Source organism: Haplochromis burtoni, unplaced genomic scaffold (genome assembly GCF_018398535.1).
Source record: "Haplochromis burtoni strain Fernald_Lab_line unplaced genomic scaffold, NCSU_Asbu1 Contig_111, whole genome shotgun sequence".
Taxonomy (NCBI): Eukaryota; Metazoa; Chordata; class Actinopteri; order Cichliformes; family Cichlidae; genus Haplochromis; species Haplochromis burtoni.
The window spans coordinates 1427615-1447104 of NW_024582472.1; the positions used below are offsets into that span (position 1 = coordinate 1427615).

Genomic DNA, 19490 nt, shown 5'->3' on the forward strand with positions numbered 1-19490 from the left:
TGTGATTTGAACTCCAATTTGTAATTACAAAATTATGAGGATTTTTCTCTATTACATTAAAAAAAAAAGAAAAATGAAAGCATGTGTATGTGAAGGTGCATGAATTTGCATTCTGATGCATGCACCAGTACGCTGCTGGCACAGGTGTGCAGGGGCTATTTACATTCATTTTATGAGCTATAAATGACAGAGCAGGAATCTTAGGTTCATCAAATAATCGTCATTCAGTGGGGGTCATCCTGATTATCGTAGCATTAAAGCGACATATGAAACAACCATTAATAATTCATAAGGTTGTCCGCCTCAATTAAGGGCTTCCTTCTGGTCTTATATCTGGCTTGTACACCAAGTATTGGTTTTCTTTATGATTGTTAAGGTGTTATGTCTCCACCTAAAGGTACTCCAAGGAACTGTGTGGGGATCGTTCATCTATGTGTGAGCCCCACATGACAAAAAGCTGAACTGATAGGCAGGATAATCATATAAACACTCAGAGCAGCATTTTAATCAGAGCCAATTATAGATCTCTGTCATATTTAATGACACATTAGGTACAAGTTGATACGATTAGCCTTGTGAAATTAGTGGAATTCAAGGGAGATATTGTACTCATCCAATTACAGATATATATCTATAGTTTTTCATTTGAAAAAAAGCAATTCTTACCATTAATGCAACTGTAGATAATGCATTACAAGTAAAGTTTTATTATTCAGCTTTAAAAATACCATTACATGCTCCCAAGATAAATGTACAATAGATTGTGCAATTCTATACAGAACATTTTAAAGTGTCAAAAATGTTTCATAAAGTGGTTTAAATAGTGAGAAAACTACAGGAATTCTGAAAGTTTTTCCTTTACTTTCTCTTCAATGTTTGCATAGTATTTCATTTGGACAAGTATTGCTTTGGCGGCCTGTAGCTCTCCTGAAAAAGAAAGAAAGAGGGTGAAAAAGGAGGTTTAATCAATGACTCACTCAGTGACTTAAAGGGAAGCTTCAACTAGATTACAAAACACACAAAGAAGAATGAGTGGGAGGAATAGACACTGTTTCAAAGCAGCATCTGAATATTATTACCTTTACGAAGAGCAGCATCTATATGCGCTGTCAAGTCTGCCAGTTTTCCTGCAGGTAAGGAAAAGGCAAGTTCTATATCTGCACGTGTTTACAACATACCCCACACGTGGTGCTGTTTATTCACAGTGAAGAGATCTACTTAGAAACTGTACAGATTCTATACACATAGGTAAGTCTGTCACGTACTGACTTTACTGGGAGGCAATTATGACTGTTTCTGTAATGTAATGGGTCATTTGTTATGTAAAATTGGGGGCAAATTAAAAACTACTGTAGTCAGTGAAACTGTTCCCATTGGACAAGCACATTTCCTAATATCCTATGATTTGTCCTCTTCAGAGACAAGGTTAAATTTTAATCATCCTTAAGCTCAATAAAAACTCATCAAAATCTGCAAGTTCTGCCACATGCGGCATGATGTGAGCTATACTGAATTGAATCTGAAGGCACACAATTGTATCTGCTCCATCAACCAGCAACTGGCTCTGTTTGAAAAATCCAAAACAATTGTATAGGGACATTGTCTTTAAGGACTAATAGATACCCGCGTGTGGAGACTGCTGTCTGCCATGTATAAAGCCCCTTGCAGTAGCAAACAGACATACATTATGCTGAGCGTTTTGCACTACAATTGACATTTAAAAATGTTTTTCTTGTGACACCTTCAGCGTGAGCAGTTTTAATCACAATGAGAAATTCAAAGCTGCTCACACTGCATTTCCTGGGACACGAGTACATTCTTCCATAATCCAGTTTTTTTTTTTTTATCCTGTTCATTTTTAGTATTTATTCTGCATTAATGATTCAGAGTAATTACTGTGTATTCAGTGTTTAATGACCTTTTCATTTACTATATTTCATTGTTCATGTCATTCTCACCTTGGATTCAATCTGCCTACATATGCACTCCACCAGTGCTGGTCTGTTTGGTTGCTGTGAAAATGGGTAAATCCCTTGCTTCTCTGTTGTATTTCTGACAAGAGTAGCTCCTTGAGGAGTGTTAGATGTAGTGCTACACTGCACTTGAGGTTACTATGGTAACCACAGGTGTTTCCAGATAGACCAGAGCTGAAATCTAAGGGATTGCAACCTTGACCCTTAAAATCAAGCATGTGTGCAGTTCAGCCATTAAGTGATTCTCATCTCACACTTTAATAACTGACGATTTAGACTGAAGTAGATACATCTGACATGCAGAAAAATGTACATTACACATCCACTTTTGCTATATTAGGCAAACAACTTGCTAGAAATCTACTTAAGTAAAGTTAAAATAACAACTTGTTTACCTTTTATATCTCGGCCAATCATAATGGCCTCTTCTGGAGTCTGTGCTTCATCGAGGGCCTCATTAATCTCCATCAGCTTCATTAGAAAATTTGAATCAGCTCCAGAGTCTGTGCCCTCTTCTATATTCATTCCCTCTAGTTCCAGCTGAAACATATGATGGGAGTCTGTCAAAGGTTGCTCCTTTAGATGTAAGACACCAGTCTTGACTGCCAAATGGTGACGAACGTGATCACACAGACAGACCTTGTAATTACGAATTTTGCTACAAGTTAAAGCAGAGATTTGAAACTCACCATATAAAGACCACGACTCAAAGGCTTAAGCAGAGTGCCGTATGCTTTGTTAACGAGAGCAGACTGGCTTTCTGAATACTCCTGTTCTTTCTGCAAAAGAGGGATGTGTTGTGTTAGGATTATTTCTAAGCATAGCAAGTTCAATCCAAAATCATTTATTAAAAAGGAAAAGCAAGGCTGTATTATAATGTTTTGTTTTTATTTGTATTGCTATGGATTTGAAAGAATGAACCTTTACAATATTCACAGAAAATGTGAGTGATTTTACACTTTGAAATCGCAATCTATAGCATTGTCAAAAACCTTTATGATACTGATAATTATCTGTATGACATGCATCAACTCTTGCAGTCAAGCAGTGTGGGACCCTTCAGGAGATGCAGGTGTGAGTTTGACATGACAAATGTGCGGAAACAAGATGTGAGGTTTGGGTGGGAGCGGGGGTGAGAGCTCCGAAATGGTTGGCAGATCTGAGAACATTTTGCAGCTATCAGGTCTGTCGGCTCTGGTGAAAATCAATAGTCGGAAGCTCTGACCCATGGGCCCATCGTGTGAGGCTGTTTCTCTAATAACAACCAATGCAGTAGGTGGCTGCCTCATATAAGTAATGACTTTTCTATATATGATGCAAACCCCTGAGGGTGGAAGATGTCTAATTAAGAAAAAAATGGCCAGAGGTGGTGATAAATAAAACAGATTCAGTACAATATTGGACAGGTTGTGTATAAAGAAACAATTTAGGCTACCTCTCCCCTCTCACATTCTGCTGAATATGAGTTTAGCTTTCATATCATATCATGACAACATTCTGCCTTTCGCTTTTCCACCTGAGTGTACAGAATAAATTACACCCAAAGCAATACATCTCCTCTCCATCTTGCATTCATAATGTTTATTCTCGTAAACTGCCATGCATTTTTCTTAATGATCTACAAGGGGGGAAATGGAAAATGGGGAGTTTTAACACTATTTACCACATTGTAAAATAACATCTAACACATTAAAACTGATGCACTGGGACAAGCCTTATTTCTTTATGTGAAATTGTTAGGCAAGTGATCACCCTTACAGTCTCACCGTAAATGAGCTGTGGGCTCAATAAGATTTGGCAGGAACCTCAAACCTGACACAAAATTCTTTTTTGAACTAAAGGAAGTGACAATTTACAAATGCAAAGATTAAGAAAACATCAGACTTCTTTCCTAAATTAAACTTCTTTCCTTTTATTGTCTATTTCATGGAAAAAAAATCTCTAGTGGTTTAGTATTTACCTCACAAAGTTATGGAACTCTTAAATGTCCATTGTACAGGATTTATTGTAAGAAAAGAACATTCAGTATTAAATTAGTGTTTGCACACTGGTGTATGCTCAGCTAAAAATATGATGCAACCCCCCCCCCCATAAAAAAACAAACAAACAGTAAGGTGAGGGGGTAGTCATATTGTTGCAAACTACACCCTCTGTGCTCGATGACACTAATATGGGTGTTCTACCTTCTGCAGTTACATAACCTACCATTTATTTTGCCTGTGGAACTTCTCTGCCCAGCCACTATGCGATTTTACCTGTACATTTGTCATTGTCAGACTCAATTTGGCTGAGTTTGTCAAAACATCAAGCATGAGAAGGCACTGGTTTGTATATTTGCTGAGTCTGGGATATTTACATAACTTAATTACATCAGAAATTTGCTACCTGTTAAATATCCTTTAAATATATGCAACTTAATTACTTAATTACTTAATTACAACTAAATATTCTGAAATTTAGAAAACAAAAATCTAGAAACTAAATGAAAGCTAATTGGATTTTAAAGCAAAAAATGTAAACAAATGAACAACCAAAGCTATATAATTATATAACCTTAAAGTTAGCTGCATTCTGTGTGCTCGTCTAAAGGGAACAGAATCCCAGCCTTAGTCCTACATACTGCTCCTTACTAATTTTTGATGAACAAAAAAAAAAAAAAGTATGTCACAGAGTGACATAATGCAAAATAATGCAAGTGATAGGTTTTTCCAAGATATCCTCTCCCCTTGGTACATATCTTTATCTTTCAAACTCTAAATTCGCCATCTCTCAGCACAAGCTGAAATACCCCTGATGACATCACAGCAAAATTGTGTCATTTTTCTTCAACTTGTCAAAACTCTTCCAGAGCAATAGACAATATCATCCTATTTGTAGCTGGGGGGGGGACAAACAAAACAAAAATACTGCCGTGCTACTGTACACCACTGCAGTGGATTTTAGATTAAACAAAGGCACAAAAAAATTTGGAAAACTGATGATATAACTTTAAATATGAGAATGATTTTTAATACGTGGACAAAAATTCTCTTCTGATGACTGCCTGAAGTCCAGAAAACATGGACATCACCAAATGCTGTTTCTCCCATTGAGACCCTCTGCTAGTCTTAACTACTCACTTCCTGCTTGTTTGTATGTCTCTCCTTTCCGTTTTATCTTCATTTACTGAAAAGCATGCTCTTCTATGTTGAGATCAGGTGACTCACTTGGCCATTGAAGATTATCCCATTCTTTTGCCTTGAGAAGTTCTTGGGTTGCGTTTGCAGTATGCTTATCTGTTATGTGCTGTCTGATTTGCTGTATTTGGGTGAACGTGAGCAGAAACTGCACTTGAGAATAGATCCTGCTACTTCTGGTAGCGGTCGCTTGATCAGTAAACACTTGTGGGGCATATTATGTCCCTCCCATAACACTGCATCTACCATGTTTGGCAGATGATGAGCCATCTCTCTTCCTATTATGACTTCCTTGTTCTTGAGTGTAACCAGTGTTTTGTTGGTGTTGTCTTGTTGTAAACCATCTACTAGAGTTGCCTTATAATGGTCCATCAAGGCTTTTGGTGTTATTCAGCTGGCCAGTGCTTTCCTAATTTTTCCTTTTCTTTTTTCAGTATTATGGTGACCCTATTTACTCGCAGCAATCTGACATCATATTAAGAACTTCAGTGAAAATCCACTAGATATTAGTTCAAAACTTTGAATGAATGTCAGATATTATATCTACATAAAGTTTCATAAAATACACAAGGAATCAACCTCAGCCTCACCATGACTGTGATTGTCAATCAACTGTCCAATTAGGAGGATCTGAAAATGCCGAAGCAGGTAATGCAATACTTTGTATTAAACCCATTGAATCAAAGTTAAAAGTTTGCATTTCAGTGTAATTTTGACAGTTTTAAACATCTTAAATCTACCTTGGTGGTGTACAGAGGCCAAATTAAAAAGACGGTGACATGGACCTTCCTTAGTGTAATTAGAGTTTACATAATGGGTCAATATAGACAAACACAATCAGGACTGTCTTGACAATGAAGTAATTGTTTCAGTGATCTTATTAAGCCAAACCGTCCAAATTTATTTGACTAATAAAGAAAATAATCCGCATATAAAACATCTTAATAGTCACAACATCTTACCCCCTATTTTCACTCTATTATTTTCAGGGGAACAATCTCAGCTACTTACTTTCCCTAATCTATCCAAATAGACTCCTGAGTCACAATTTAGCAGCTTGTGATGAAACCTTTTATCCTGGTAGGAGTTACAAAGTGTCCATTCATAAGGCAAGATGAGTAATTGAATGAAAACTTTCTAAACCAAAGTTAACTTTTGCTTTCTTAACCTGTATAAATATTTAATATATTTAATATACCTCTGTTTTTCTCATTTTGGATTTTGCAGTTATAATATAAAATGTTTTGGAACGCAGGTCCTAGTAGGCACTTTTACATTTCACAGCAGGAAAAGCACTAGTTTAATTATCAGCATAAATAACATAAAGTCATGTTGGCTTACTGGAGTTGCCTCCTGGTTTTCATAGCTGAAATAAGCAGCCAAGAATCCCTTCAGCTACACTGATGCAATTCAACATGTAAAGCTGTTTATATTACTAGATTTGTCCATTTTTCCCAATTTTATACCCCTTTTTTCTTTTCCCTGAGAAACAAATGCTTGTTCGTCTACACATCTACAATTCCTTAAATTTGCTTCCTATGAATTGAGCTTGCTTGGTAGCTTAAAACAGACCAAGTTCCCTAACCAGGCCCTACATTTGTCAGTGTCTTTTAACAAGCCCATCTTTCTTACTTTGCCCAGAGTTACTCCCATGGCCAAGTCACAATGAATTATCACGACAAAACAAAAATGCACACACAAGTGGACAAATGGGGAGAAGGGGTCAGACCCAATTTCCTGTGTCACAGGGCGACTAATAGAAAGGAAAGTGTTCTCTGACTCACAGACCATCTCACTCAGCAAGATCTCTTTTCCCCTTACATTGCCCCTGCCTACCACAGATTTCTGGCTGAAGTTGTCTGGATGAAGAGACCGCTGGAGCTGCAAGTATGTTTTCTGCAGCTTTTGTGTGTCCAGTGTGAATGTGTAGTCACTGAAAAAGGTAACACGTGATAAAATGAATGGACTGGATTCATTTGGAAAACTTTTAAAGATGGTGGCATATGTTAAGGTAAACAAGAAACTCACCAATCCATGATCTTGAAGTAGGATGTCCCTTCTACTGGGGGCTGCACTGCTTTGCATGACACGCAGAAAAATGCAGGTCTTTTGTCAAGAAGATGCTTACAATTCCAACAGTTCAATTTAATTTGACTTGTGCAGCAATTCCTGGGTGGAGCGGATTGATTAGTGAAGTAAAACAGCTCTCTCCCCTTTCTGAGTGCTCTGAAGTTCATGTTGCTGTGCCATGTGCCCTTCCTGTGGAGGCTGGTAGACATACAGTAAGCTGTACATGTAACAGCTTTAAAAACAAGCACTCGGTTGGTGGTTAGCCAGCTTGAGTGCAGTACAGCCCGGGATGAGCCAACAATCCTCAAAGAGTTGACAGACAACATTTCTGGAATTAAAATGCACTACTCGCTGTCGTGCACTCAATAAATACACAAAATGTTCGCTGCCAAAACACATCTCTTCCCGGAAAAACAAAGGAAGAAGAGCGTTCTTCTTCTACGTTTTGTAATACTGCCACACTGCCGCCGCTCGGTGGGTTTCGAGTTCTCGATGGAAAACCAACAGCTAGCTGGCAACAGTAAACGCAATTTGTAAGGAACTATTGATAAAGTATCCTTAGTTTTGGACACAGCACACCAATTGAAGTAAGCTGAGCACCTCACAAAATTTTCAGTGTTTGTAAGTAGTGTACTAGTGTCGTTTTAGGTGCGGCTTTTGCCGAGGATGTAACGATAACAAGAACCCCTGGTCTGCATGTAGCTAGCTTAGCTCACTAGCTGAACAGTATAGCTTAGTTTGCGAACATGTCTTAACAACAAAATGCCTTTATTCGTGGTCGGTATTGACAAATGAGCTGGTTGTTGTCAGATTCTAGTTCACGCCCTTAAAAACAGCCTTTCATGTTATTTAAGGGCACATGTAAAGAAAAAAAGCACCCGGGTTTAACTTTATGTTGAGTAGCTTGCTCAGCTAGCTAGATGACAAAGGCATCCCATGTTATGGTTATGAGCGGTGACAAAAACAAATTCAAACTAGCTTATTTTTATTATTATTATAATAAATAATCACTCGTTTAAGAAGCATCAGCTTAAAACATCACTTAATGCACGCTTGCGTAACTTTAATTGCCTTTTTCAGAAAGTCTAGAAGACTGCATTTTCATACCAAGTGGGTTGTTGTTTTTTTCTCTTTCAGATTCAACTGCGTTCTGATAAAACAGGCAATGCTTCATGAAGAGTTCTGGATACTCAGTGAGTGGCTAGTCCGCCAGGGACATCATCAGGCACTGGAGCACAGATAACACCTCCAAACTTGTGAGTTTATTGACTAAGAGTACTTTTTGCTGCTTCATCATCCATCCATACAGGCGGTCGCAATACAACAGCTGCTAGCTGTGTGACGAAAAAAAAATTCTCTGAACACTGGCCAGTCTAAATATGCTTATTTGGCCAAGAATCAGACTAGGCGTCTCGACTGTTTGTCATTACAGTTTCCTACCAAAGTACAAGCTCTGTGATGAATGCCAGGTCTTGATTCTTGTGTGTGTGTGTGTGTGTGTGTGTGTGTGTGTGTGTGTGTGTGTGTGTGTGTTTTTGGGAGGTTGCAAAAGCTGACGGTAGAGTATTCCAGAGAGACACTTGTTGGAGACAGCAGCTTCTATAAGGTAAACAGGATCTCTTCCTGAAGGTCGAGGGAGGTACTTCTCAAGGCCCCCACAGACAATACTCTGGGTATTATTAACGGAAACCACTAAGAATAGAGAGCAGGGGAGCAAGGTGGCTCCTCTGGCGGTCACGTTGTTTGGGTTAAACAAGCCAAAACGGAACATCTTCTTAAGAAGAGTGACTTCTCGAGCTTTCATGCTGGGTGTGGCAATTTAGAGGGCTTTATCTGGCTCTGATGTACAGCAGAGGAAAGGGAGATTAGTTGTGGATTGCTCTTGGCTGTTTATGTATGGAGGACTTGTGCTTTACAATTAGAATCTGTAAGTAAAACACATTTTCATACCTAATAGGACATTGTTAACCTATCATTTTATATAAGCTATGTATTATGTGCCTTTTTTTTATTTTGGATTTTTTAAGGCAGTGCATGACTTTGGCTGGTCCAGCAATATCCCCCAGATAATGCATAACCTACCTACTAAAGGAAAGAGTCTCTGTATGTTTGTGTCTGTTCTTCACTTTTCTTAAACATTCATCATAAGGAAGGTGATATATCCTAGTATTGGGACAAAAATTTCCTGCAATGCATTTTTGTTCTAATTGCAAATACATACATAGATACATACATACATGTATTTACTCAGACATACATGTCTGAGTAATCATGTCTGGTATGTCATTACTTGTGTTTCATAAGTTTGTCAGTTATATTTGGATGATGAATTGATTTTGTGTTAATCAGCTGACTTCACTTTGTGTGATCTAAAATTTTTGAGGAGATATTACTTTTTATTGGAGTTTGACTAATCTATTCATGTTTCTTCTTTCTGAAGGACAAATTGTATCAGACAGCATATTGGAATCGGATCAGATTTTTTTGAATCACCAAATATTGGTATTAGTATTAGTACAACCAATACAAAACTAATAGCAAAGAAATCAGAACGATGTTAAACGATGATTCAAAGGGTTTAATAAAAAAAGTGTTGGATTACCTGTTTTGGCATTTTCATATGCTCACAAGTTACTAGTAATTAGCAGTCGGGTTTATAACGCTATAGCCTCCAAAGTAGCATTGCTTTGGCTACAGCATTTTTCTCTTTGGATCCTCCTTGGGCTGGTTTAATTATCTTTACTGTCACCTTTGTGTTAATACCTACATGCTAAAAGAAACATCTTGAGTGTGCCCTTGATAGAGTATGGGTTTGTGTCATTTTGTGGGACTGTAGCATAAGGTTTATGTTGTTAACTCATGGTAATGTGACAGCGTACATTATGTCATACCACCTTGTTAATAATGCAAAAGTTATATAATGAGCAGTGTAAGGAATTCCTTTCTTCAGCGAGTAAATATGTAATGAATTCATTTTTAATTTTGATAATTGTGTCCTCAGCAGCTTAGTAAGGCTTGTCTGCGTGTATCTTCCATCCAGTGTGAAATTGTCTCACATGCTGGATTATAGAGCTGGGCTATAGAACGATAACGATATGTATTGCGAAATAACCTTTTCTCGATAGAAAGGTTAAACTATTGCGATAGGCCTCATCTCTCTTGTCCTCTTAAAAAGAACAGCCAAACCAGAGCCAAACCAATCACAGCCGCAGCGTCATGTCACGTGACTTGTTACGTACATCACAAGTGCCAAGCCGCACATGTGTATTGGTTTGGGAAGCAGCCAGCCACCGTGCCGCCCGAGTGTGCCGACTACAGAAAAATCAACCGAGAGCGTGACCGAAGGTTACCGAAGAGAAAACAGATGATGGTTCCAATGCCGGAGAGATTGTCGAACGGAAGTGCCATAGAAGTTCCGTAGTGTGGAGGTATTTCGGCTATTTCAAATCTGACAAAAAACAGAGTAGCGCGGACTATAAATTGTGCCAAAAGCAAGTCTGGAAATACAATAAACCGGTGCATGCTCAATCTCTGACTGGAAGCGCTAATTCGTCATTCGGCTTTTGTCAGACTAAAGTAACTGTTAAAACTGTTTGAAAAGCGAAGCTATACAACAAGGAGAGATTGAGAATTTCCTTTTAGTTCTCAGTTTATTTGATATTGACAAAAGTTAGTCAATTTTGTCTGATCTTCTGTAAAACAAACTAGGATTTATTTTTAGAATTAATATTTTGTTTCTAAGTGGAATTGACAATTTAGCAGTCTGTTTTGTTTGTTCTATTTTGAAACGCTTTAGCGGCTGCCTTTTGTGTAGTTTGCAATATTTGCCTTTATTTATCTGAAAGTCTCATGTTCCTTAAGTACATCTACCCTGTTGAACTTATTATATGAAATAAATATTTAAATCAAAACAAGCTGCTGATTATTTCACATTTTACTTGTGAGCAACGGCACATTTAAATCTTACAAATATAGTTATTTGGCTTATATCGTGATATATATCGTTATCGCCTGAAATGAAAAAAACATATCGTGATTTGAAAAAATCTTATATTGCCCAGCTCTACTGGATTATGAGCAACTCCACTATCTGTTATATCACCACAGTTGTGATGTAAATGAATGAGTAATGAAAGTCGAGTTTCTGTTTAATTATTTAGCAATGGTTATTACATTAACATGTGTATGTGCTTTGTTCAGTGAATGTATTCATGGCCACCCCACCATAAGAACAATTTAAATCTGTGGGTAACTGTTCAAAATTTTTGAGGTTGGCTACACATTTGAATGATAAATGAACTGGTACTTATATAGTGCTTTTCTACTCAATTTGAACACTCAGAATGCTTTCTTACAGCAAGTCTCATTCACTCAAGCACACGCACATCCATACAGCACTTTTTATCTAATGTAAAAAGCATGAGTGAATGGGCAACTTGTATTCAGTGTGTTTTCCAAGGATACTTAAGCGATACTGTTTTCCCTTAAAATAAGTCATTTTGTGACTTACTCATGCTCTCGTAAATTACATTGCACATACAATTAAATTCAAATGTTTCTGAACTTGAGTGCCAAAATCTTTTAATATGCATTGAAAACCCTGCCTCATTAATTGGCTCCATTACTTGTATAGGCCGAAAACCCCATGTTAAACAGATGGATGAATCTCATGTTGTCTCATCACTGTATTATTGTAGGGTCTTTATCTTACAATGTAAAGTGCCTTGAGGTGGCTGTTGTTGTGCCTGTTTTAGTTTTGGTATTCAGATTTTGTGTTATTATCAGCATCAGAATAGAGAAGTGGAATTTATGTGTTATTACTGCTGATGAACAGTAATAATACAACCTCTAACGATTAACAAGTGTGAAATTACTGCCTACCTAACTTAGTCATTTATCACGTTTACACCCTGCATACATATTGAAGGCAGCTGTTTCTTTGCCTGTATTTTTTTTTTCCTTAACATAGGCAGCCCATTAACACTTCACCTTAATCTTGTAGGAGTAATTTAAAACACAGATAAATTTACTTTATATTTTATTGATTGTTAACCCTAACATTTGAAATGACTTGTGTGGTATGAAAGTCCTTTCAAAGCAAGATTAATTGAGCCTGCTTAACAATAGGTAAATCAATAACATAAAGTTAAGTAAAGTTAAACACCAAAGTCTTTGTCACAATCGCTATTCATTACTCCTGACAGCCTTCAAATTAACCATGGTCAGTGTTCTGATGTGTGCCCTTGTTAGTTAGAATTATAGCATTGATTTCTCTGCTAGGTTTTGTGTCGTCGTTTAGGCAAAGGTTGCTTAAGCATTACAGGGAAGGAGCGTTTAATTTGTAAACAGACATTTCTGTATTGTTCTGATGTTTGACAGGGGTCTTTAATTCAATACATCACTGTCTACATTCTCTATGTTCCCACAGATAAACCATGATCCCCATCACTGAGCTGCGGTACTTTGTGGACACACAGCCAGCATACCGCATCCTGAAACCTTGGTGGGATGTCTTCACCGACTATATCTCCATTGTCATGCTCATGATTTCTGTTTTTGGGGGAACACTGCAGGTCACCCAGGACAAGATGATCTGCTTGCCCTGCAAATGGGTGGTCAATGAAACCTGCAAGAGGAACTTCAATTCAAGCATCACATCATCAGTGCCCAAAGGGATCCAGTATGATTTGGACCGCCACCAGTACAATTATGTTGACGCTGTCTGCTATGAAAATACATTGCACTGGTTTGCCAAGTATTTCCCCTACCTAGTATTACTCCACACCCTTATTTTTCTAGCTTGCAGCAACTTTTGGTTCAAGTTTCCACGGACTAGCTCCAAACTAGAACACTTTGTATCTATCTTGCTAAAATGCTTCGATTCTCCATGGACAACAAGGGCACTATCAGAGACAGTGGTTGAAGAAAGTGACCCAAAACCAATGAAAATGAATGGCTCGATGGACCACAAAGAATCTGTAATAAGTGAGGATGTTGAAGCAAGTGTTCCTATGCTTCAAAGGACAAAATCACGCTTTGAGCAGGGCATTGTAGATAGAACGGAAACAGGAGTTTTGGACAAGAAGGAGGGTGAACAGGCAAAAGCTCTGTTTGAAAAAGTGAAGAAGTTCCGCATACACGTGGAAGAAGGAGACATTGTGTACAGACTGTACATACGCCAGACTATTATCAAAGTCATCAAGTTTATTTTGATAATCTGCTACACAGGGTATTATGTGCATGATATTCAATTTAGTGTTGACTGTTCTGTAAATATAGAGAGCCTGACTGGTTACAGCGTGTACCGTTGTGCTCACCCGCTCGCTACACTTTTTAAAATCTTAGCATGTTTCTACATTAGTTTAGTGGTGGTGTATGGTTTGATCTGCATGTACACGCTTTGCTGGATGCTTCGGCGCTCCCTAAAGAAGTACTCCTTTGAGTCAATCCGGGAAGAGAGCAGCTACAGTGACATACCTGATGTGAAGAATGACTTTGCATTCATGTTGCACATGATCGATCAGTATGATCCTCTGTACTCAAAACGCTTTGCCGTGTTCCTCTCAGAAGTAAGCGAAAATAAGCTGAGGCAACTCAACCTCAACAACGAGTGGACACTGGACAAACTCAGGCAGAGGATAACTAAGAATTCTCAGGAGAAGTTGGAGTTGCACCTTTTCATGCTTAGTGGCATTCCAGATACAGTGTTCGATCTGATGGAGTTGGAGGTTCTTAAACTGGAGCTAATCCCAGATGTGACCATTCCCCCAATCATTGCTCAGCTGGTTAACCTGCGAGAGATGTGGCTTTATCACACCCCAGCCAAAATAGAAGCTCCAGCTTTGGCTTTTTTGCGTGAAAATTTAAAGTCTCTGCATATCAAGTTCACCGACATCAAAGAAATCCCCTTATGGATCTACAGTTTGAAGAATCTCAGTGAGCTTCATCTGACAGGGAATCTCAGTGCTGAGAACAACCCTTACATTGTCATTGATGGGCTCCGTGAGCTCAAGAGACTCAAAGTGCTTCGTCTGAAGAGCAATCTCACCAAGCTACCTCAAGTGGTCACTGATGTGGGCATGCACCTCCAGAAGTTGTCCATCAATAATGAAGGAACCAAGCTCATGGTGCTCAATAGTCTAAAAAAGATGGTAAATCTGACAGAACTAGAGCTTATTCGCTGTGATCTTGAACGCATACCACACTCAATCTTCAGTTTACACAACTTGCAAGAGATTGACCTGAAGGATAACAACCTGAAAACCATTGAGGAGATCATCAGCTTCCAGCATCTTCATCGGTTGGTCTGCCTTAAGCTCTGGTACAACCAGATTGCCTACATTCCTATTCAGATTGGCACCCTGAACAACCTGGAGAAGCTGTACCTGAACAGAAACAAGATTGAGAAGATCCCCAGTCAGCTGTTCTATTGCCGCAAGCTGCGCATCTTGGATTTGAGCCATAACAACCTAACCTATATCCCAACAGATATTGGCTTCCTCCAAAATCTTCAATACCTGGCAGTGACAGCCAATAGGGTAAGTGATGTAATAAGCATAGTTTCCAACCATTTTAATATTATCCTAATTATAGATTGGAGTTTATCCATAATGCTTTATTTGTATTATTTATTTGCTGATAAAACAATAAATGAACTTACAAGTCATAATTTCTTTCCTTTTTTTTTCCCAATGCAAAATTTATTGTTCTTTAAAATACAGATTGAGAACCTGCCTAATGAACTGTTCCAGTGCAAGAAGCTTCGCACTTTGAACTTGGGAAACAATTGCCTGCAGTCTCTACCATCACGATTTGGAGAGTTGACTGCATTGACACAACTAGAGCTTAGAGGAAATCGCCTAGAGTGTCTGCCGGTGGAACTTGGAGAGTGCCGACAGCTGAAGAGAACTGGTCTTGTGGTGGAAGAGGACTTGTTCAACACACTGCCCACAGAGGTCAAGGAGCAGTTGTGGAAAGCGGACAAAGAACAAGTTTAAAAAACAGGTTTGCTTCTGCAAGTACAGATACTGATCTACTGGCTCTGGACCTACAAGTTGGTCCCAGAGGCTTGCCATAACAGGCAGTATTCCTGCTGCATTGTGCCGTTTCTAAGTTTGGGCATCAAGAACCAGTGCCAGGTAGAACCAAAATCCTGGCAGTTTCTGGCTGTCTTCTTAGTCTATTTGATTTATTAATTCCTTCACAAAAAACTTCTCAGGCCTTTACATTATAATTCAGTAATGATGCTTTTTTTAGCAATAATATAGTTTGAATCTTGTGTTTACATTTTTATGCCTCTCGATTATGGTATAGAAGACAGCGTATGCCACTGATCAATACTAAAAAAATAAGGTTTAATACATTAAAATATTTTGTCAGGTGTTCCGGTTTGAAGGCACAATGAGATGGCAAAATTACTTCCAAGACATCTTTATTTCTGTATATAGACGATAATCACTTGTTTTGAGTTACAAAGACACTATTAAGAGTGATATGATAGTATGACTTAACTAAACAGTAATAACTATAGATGAGTGGAATATGATTATACTGAGAGCCTTGTACCTAAAGGTGGTTTACAAAGTGGGAAGAAGAAGGCCATTGAGGACACTGTTAGTATTGTAGCGCTAAAGGGCTTTTTGTTGGTTGGTTGGCTGATCATCTTTTGATACTAGAATGGACAATTTGGCAGAATGTAGGGTTCGGTTCCCTCTTTCTATGGAAAGATGTGTGTTTGACCTAGTGCTAAAGGAAAAGCAATTATTCTGCTGCATATCACTTATTGCACTAGCATTAAAATGGCATTAGTGAAGCTTATCAGAATACCCAAACCTTACTGCTAGTATATCTTTAATGGAAAATAACATTTTCACAAAAAAAAGTATATGATATGTTTGCAATAACTTGCACATAACAAAATAAAATGCGGGGGAATGCTTAAAGATTTTGAATGAGATGAGTCATGTCTGCCTCACAGGAATTCAGATTAAGTTTATACAGAATGACAGTGGTGAAATTCAAATGGAGCCTGAAAGTATTTGTAATATGTCTGTCAAACGTAGAGGCTTAAATGAGATTGGGGCTTCTTTTTTTTTTTGTAACAGATGTAAAAAGAATCACTGGTGATAAGCAATGATAGCTCAATAGCTACAAATAAGAAAGACCAGACATGTCATCATGTCTTTAAATGTATTTTTTAAGCACCTAGCCTCATGTTCATTTTAGTTTGTTACTATACTCAAATTCTGTTACTTTATTATTACTGGACTGCATTAGTGTGCAATGTTCAGTGAAGAAGCTGCTCACCTATGTGTGAGAAAACACACATCCTAAATGTTAAATGTTGGAAATGTTACATATTACTCACTGAGGTGAGGATAAAAGTCTCTTTTACTGTTTTCTGCTGATATTAAAAAGCTAGTAGTAAAGAAATTTGAAATTTTACTGCTACAGAATCAACCTGCATTCCAATTAAATGAAAAGAAAATGAAGTAAATCTTACAAGTTGATCAGATTAGTTGCCTTATTTTCTCCTCTCGTTGTCATGCATTGATTGTTATATTTCTGTTGTCTGGTCAGATGAAAATTGTTAGTTTTTCAAAGTGCACCATAATAGTAAGCCCCAGATAGTGATGGAGCTTTTGTTGTCATAGTTTCCTTAATTTAAGCTGTCCGGTAAAACTTCTACAAGGCTGTACCTAGCTGTTGAGTTTAGATTTTGGTTACTGAAGATGCACAAAGTGTAGTTTATTATTAATGTTTTATTATTATTTATTTATTTGATTTGATTTTTTTTTTTTTTTTAAAGCTCATCTGTCCAAAAGACCATTGAGCTTATGCCAGGCATCCATGGTGCATTGTTCATTCACAAGACAGTATTAGTCACAATATAATCAAGCTTGCACACACAATAACCCAATGAATCATCATCTAAATTATGCTCAAGATCAAGGTCATTTGTTGTTTTATGGGCAATAACCTCTGAGTTGTGATGGATCGGGTGTCAGATAAGCTACTTTGTCATTGACGTTCTGGGTTTTGGGGAAGGGTTTTATTTGTTTGTTTTTATACCCGTCTTTGTTTTAGTACCAAATGTAAGAAAAAGAAAAGATATGTTTTTTTGTTTTGTTTTTTAAATCAATAATCAGACTTAATTGGAAGTAACCAGTGCATTCTTTTTCTCAAAATATGAACTTTATTTCTCACAGTTAAAAGCATATTTAACCTTCACTAGTTTTTAATTAAGAGAGAGAGATTTTTAGGTAAAGGTTTACTTGTTTTTGCTCAATTGAGAGTGACTGTTCTGTATTTTTGTTTTGACACAGTGACCAAGACAAAGCTAAAAATTTGGAATTTGTTATTGATCCACAGTTCTGATGCAGCACAACACACAACAGGAATTCTTGTATTTACCCCAAGAAAAATACAATTCCTGTTCTAATAAAGATTGACTGAAGCAATATACATAATAGAAAACATTTCAGCTATGCGCATCTATAACCGTGACATGTTTGACTATGCTATGTTGTGCAGTATTACATTTATTTAAGCTGTATTGTTAGTAACGATATAGATTTCTAATGTGCATTTGTATTCATTTTGTCACATTGGTTTTACTAAAGACATGGTGAGATTTTCACATTAAGTAGATTAGAGATCGTTGTGCTTAAAGGATGCTTTTGCACTATAGCACTTCTCTCAGAACTTACTTTTAGGTGTTGCAAACAATAGTGTACAAGTTATTGTATGCACATAGAAAAACCTGTTTTGGGCATTTTCCAGTGTGGGAAGGTTTACCTGAATGACTGCCAGCCACGAGATTAAATTTAAGTTTACGCTTTTACATAGAAATATTAAAAAGGAAAAAAAGAGATGAATTTTGGTCTTTAGTGGAGCATTTTGAATGATACCCACAAACACATTAGCAATACACCTATTTAGTAAGACAATCGACTATTCCATTTAAAAGAGACATCATGTCATCACCTCTGAGTGATTTGTTGCAATCAGTACTGTAAATAAGTGGTCAGTGCATAGTGTAGTAACATTAAATAAACATGTTTTTGTCTTAGTCACTGTTAATCTTTCCTTTTTTCATTTTTATTATTAGACTAATTTTATTATTTTAATTTTGATATCTGTTAGGATTATTGTAGAACTAAATTTCTCAGGAAAGCAGCCAGTACTCACTTTTTTTTTAGTTGATTGCCTATTATTATTATTATTATTATTATTATTATTATTATTATTATTATTATTATTACGGTATTATTTTTTTATTATTATTTCTGTTAATAATTTAAACGGTTGTGATAACATTTTTATATCAAATTTCTATACATTATTTTTTAGTTTTGTGTATTTAATATTAACTGCTGAATTGAAACTAAGTGTATCTGTATTTTCAAGGAGAAACCACTTTATTTGACCTTGCTTGTGTTTTTGTCAAACATCTCATGTCTGAATTGTCTTTATTGTGAGCAATAGATAAAGCCCAAGTAGTTTGTCTGATTAATGGGACTTCTTTACCCTTTGGTTTCTGTTTTCTATTTTTAATTTGTCTTTTTTCCTCTTAAAATGTTTAATTTGGGTACAAAATAATTTTGCATCTTTCTCTGTTTCTCTCAGACGTGTTATCTTGACACACTTGGTTTTGTGCAGTTTTGTTTTGTTTTTTGCCAAAGGAACATCATCAATGCATCAGTACTGACGTTGAGTGTGTTTGAACATGTTTCTCTTCATTTCTTGTACACCACTGACTCCAGTAAAATAAAAAAATGAAGTAAGCCACATTTGTCTTGGTGTCTGTTGGGCTTCTTGCACAAGAAGGGTTAAACAATTACATAAAGGTTTAGCTTGATGTGCAAGTGTGCAGATACAGATACTGACCAGTGTGCAAATGTGTAAACCACCACACTATGGAACCCCTGGCACTGGTTGATATATACCAGTATAACATCTCTCATACTGTAGGTGTTCAACTGGCTGCAAAGACCCATATCATGCTACAGTCACACACGTTCAAACAGAGGTTGGAGATAGTGGCATGACCAAACCTACAAATTGAAATTTCCTTGTCACAATGACTAGGCTATCCTATTTGTACTCTAGTGTGACTGAGCCATTATGCCCTCATGGGCAAAGCTATTGTCATGCAGGAAGATACCACTCCCACCTTTACAAAAATCCTTCATCATAGGATAAAGGAGATCACTCATTAACAATTTTTTACAAGGACCATTTCCAGAAACTGGACAACCACGCCCAAACC

At 37.2% G+C, this 19490-nt stretch overlaps 2 protein-coding genes across 5 annotated transcripts; one reads left to right on the forward strand and one right to left on the reverse strand.

Moving 5' to 3' along the window:
* Positions 1-691: 691 nt before the first annotated feature.
* Positions 692-7646, reverse strand: hscb (HscB mitochondrial iron-sulfur cluster cochaperone). Its single transcript, XM_005928847.3, has 6 exons — positions 7178-7646; positions 6986-7082; positions 2663-2752; positions 2369-2513; positions 1080-1127; positions 692-927 (listed from the first exon to the last, which is right to left on the reverse strand). Exons 1-6 carry the CDS (start codon positions 7543-7545, stop codon positions 833-835), a joined length of 843 nt encoding a protein of 280 aa, XP_005928909.1. The 5' UTR covers positions 7546-7646; the 3' UTR covers positions 692-832.
* Positions 7647-7649: 3 nt separating this feature from the next.
* lrrc8ab (leucine rich repeat containing 8 VRAC subunit Ab) lies at positions 7650-18989 on the forward strand. Of its 4 annotated transcripts, XM_014335684.2 has the most exons (5): positions 7681-7806; positions 8357-8475; positions 8762-8825; positions 12648-14757; positions 14941-18989. In XM_014335684.2, exons 4-5 carry the CDS (start codon positions 12655-12657, stop codon positions 15214-15216), a joined length of 2379 nt encoding a protein of 792 aa, XP_014191170.1. In that variant the 5' UTR covers positions 7681-7806; positions 8357-8475; positions 8762-8825; positions 12648-12654; the 3' UTR covers positions 15217-18989. The 4 variants fall into 4 exon arrangements, with proteins under 4 accessions (XP_042079369.1, XP_014191170.1, XP_014191169.1 ...); XM_042223435.1 differs by lacking the exon at positions 8762-8825 and having other exon boundaries at positions 7650-7752; XM_014335683.2 differs by lacking the exon at positions 8762-8825.
* Positions 18990-19490: the final 501 nt, after the last annotated feature.

Bases quoted from the DNA above. Each gene is read 5' to 3' on its own strand.
- lrrc8ab (XM_042223435.1), top strand. From the start codon at position 12,655: ATGATCCCCATCACTGAGCTGCGGTACTTTGTGGACACACAGCCAGCA. The intron at 14,758-14,940 runs GTAAGTGATGTA...TTTAAAATACAG, and splicing joins TGGCAGTGACAGCCAATAGG to ATTGAGAACCTGCCTAATGA.
- hscb (XM_005928847.3), bottom strand. From the start codon at position 7,545: ATGTTGTCTGTCAACTCTTTGAGGATTGTTGGCTCATCCCGGGCTGTA. The intron at 2,753-6,985 runs GTAGGCAGGGGC...CCTCTTTTGCAG, and splicing joins ACTTCAGCCAGAAATCTGTG to AAAGAACAGGAGTATTCAGA. The intron at 928-1,079 runs GTAATAATATTC...TTTCTTTTTCAG, and splicing joins AGATGCTGCTCTTCGTAAAG to GAGAGCTACAGGCCGCCAAA.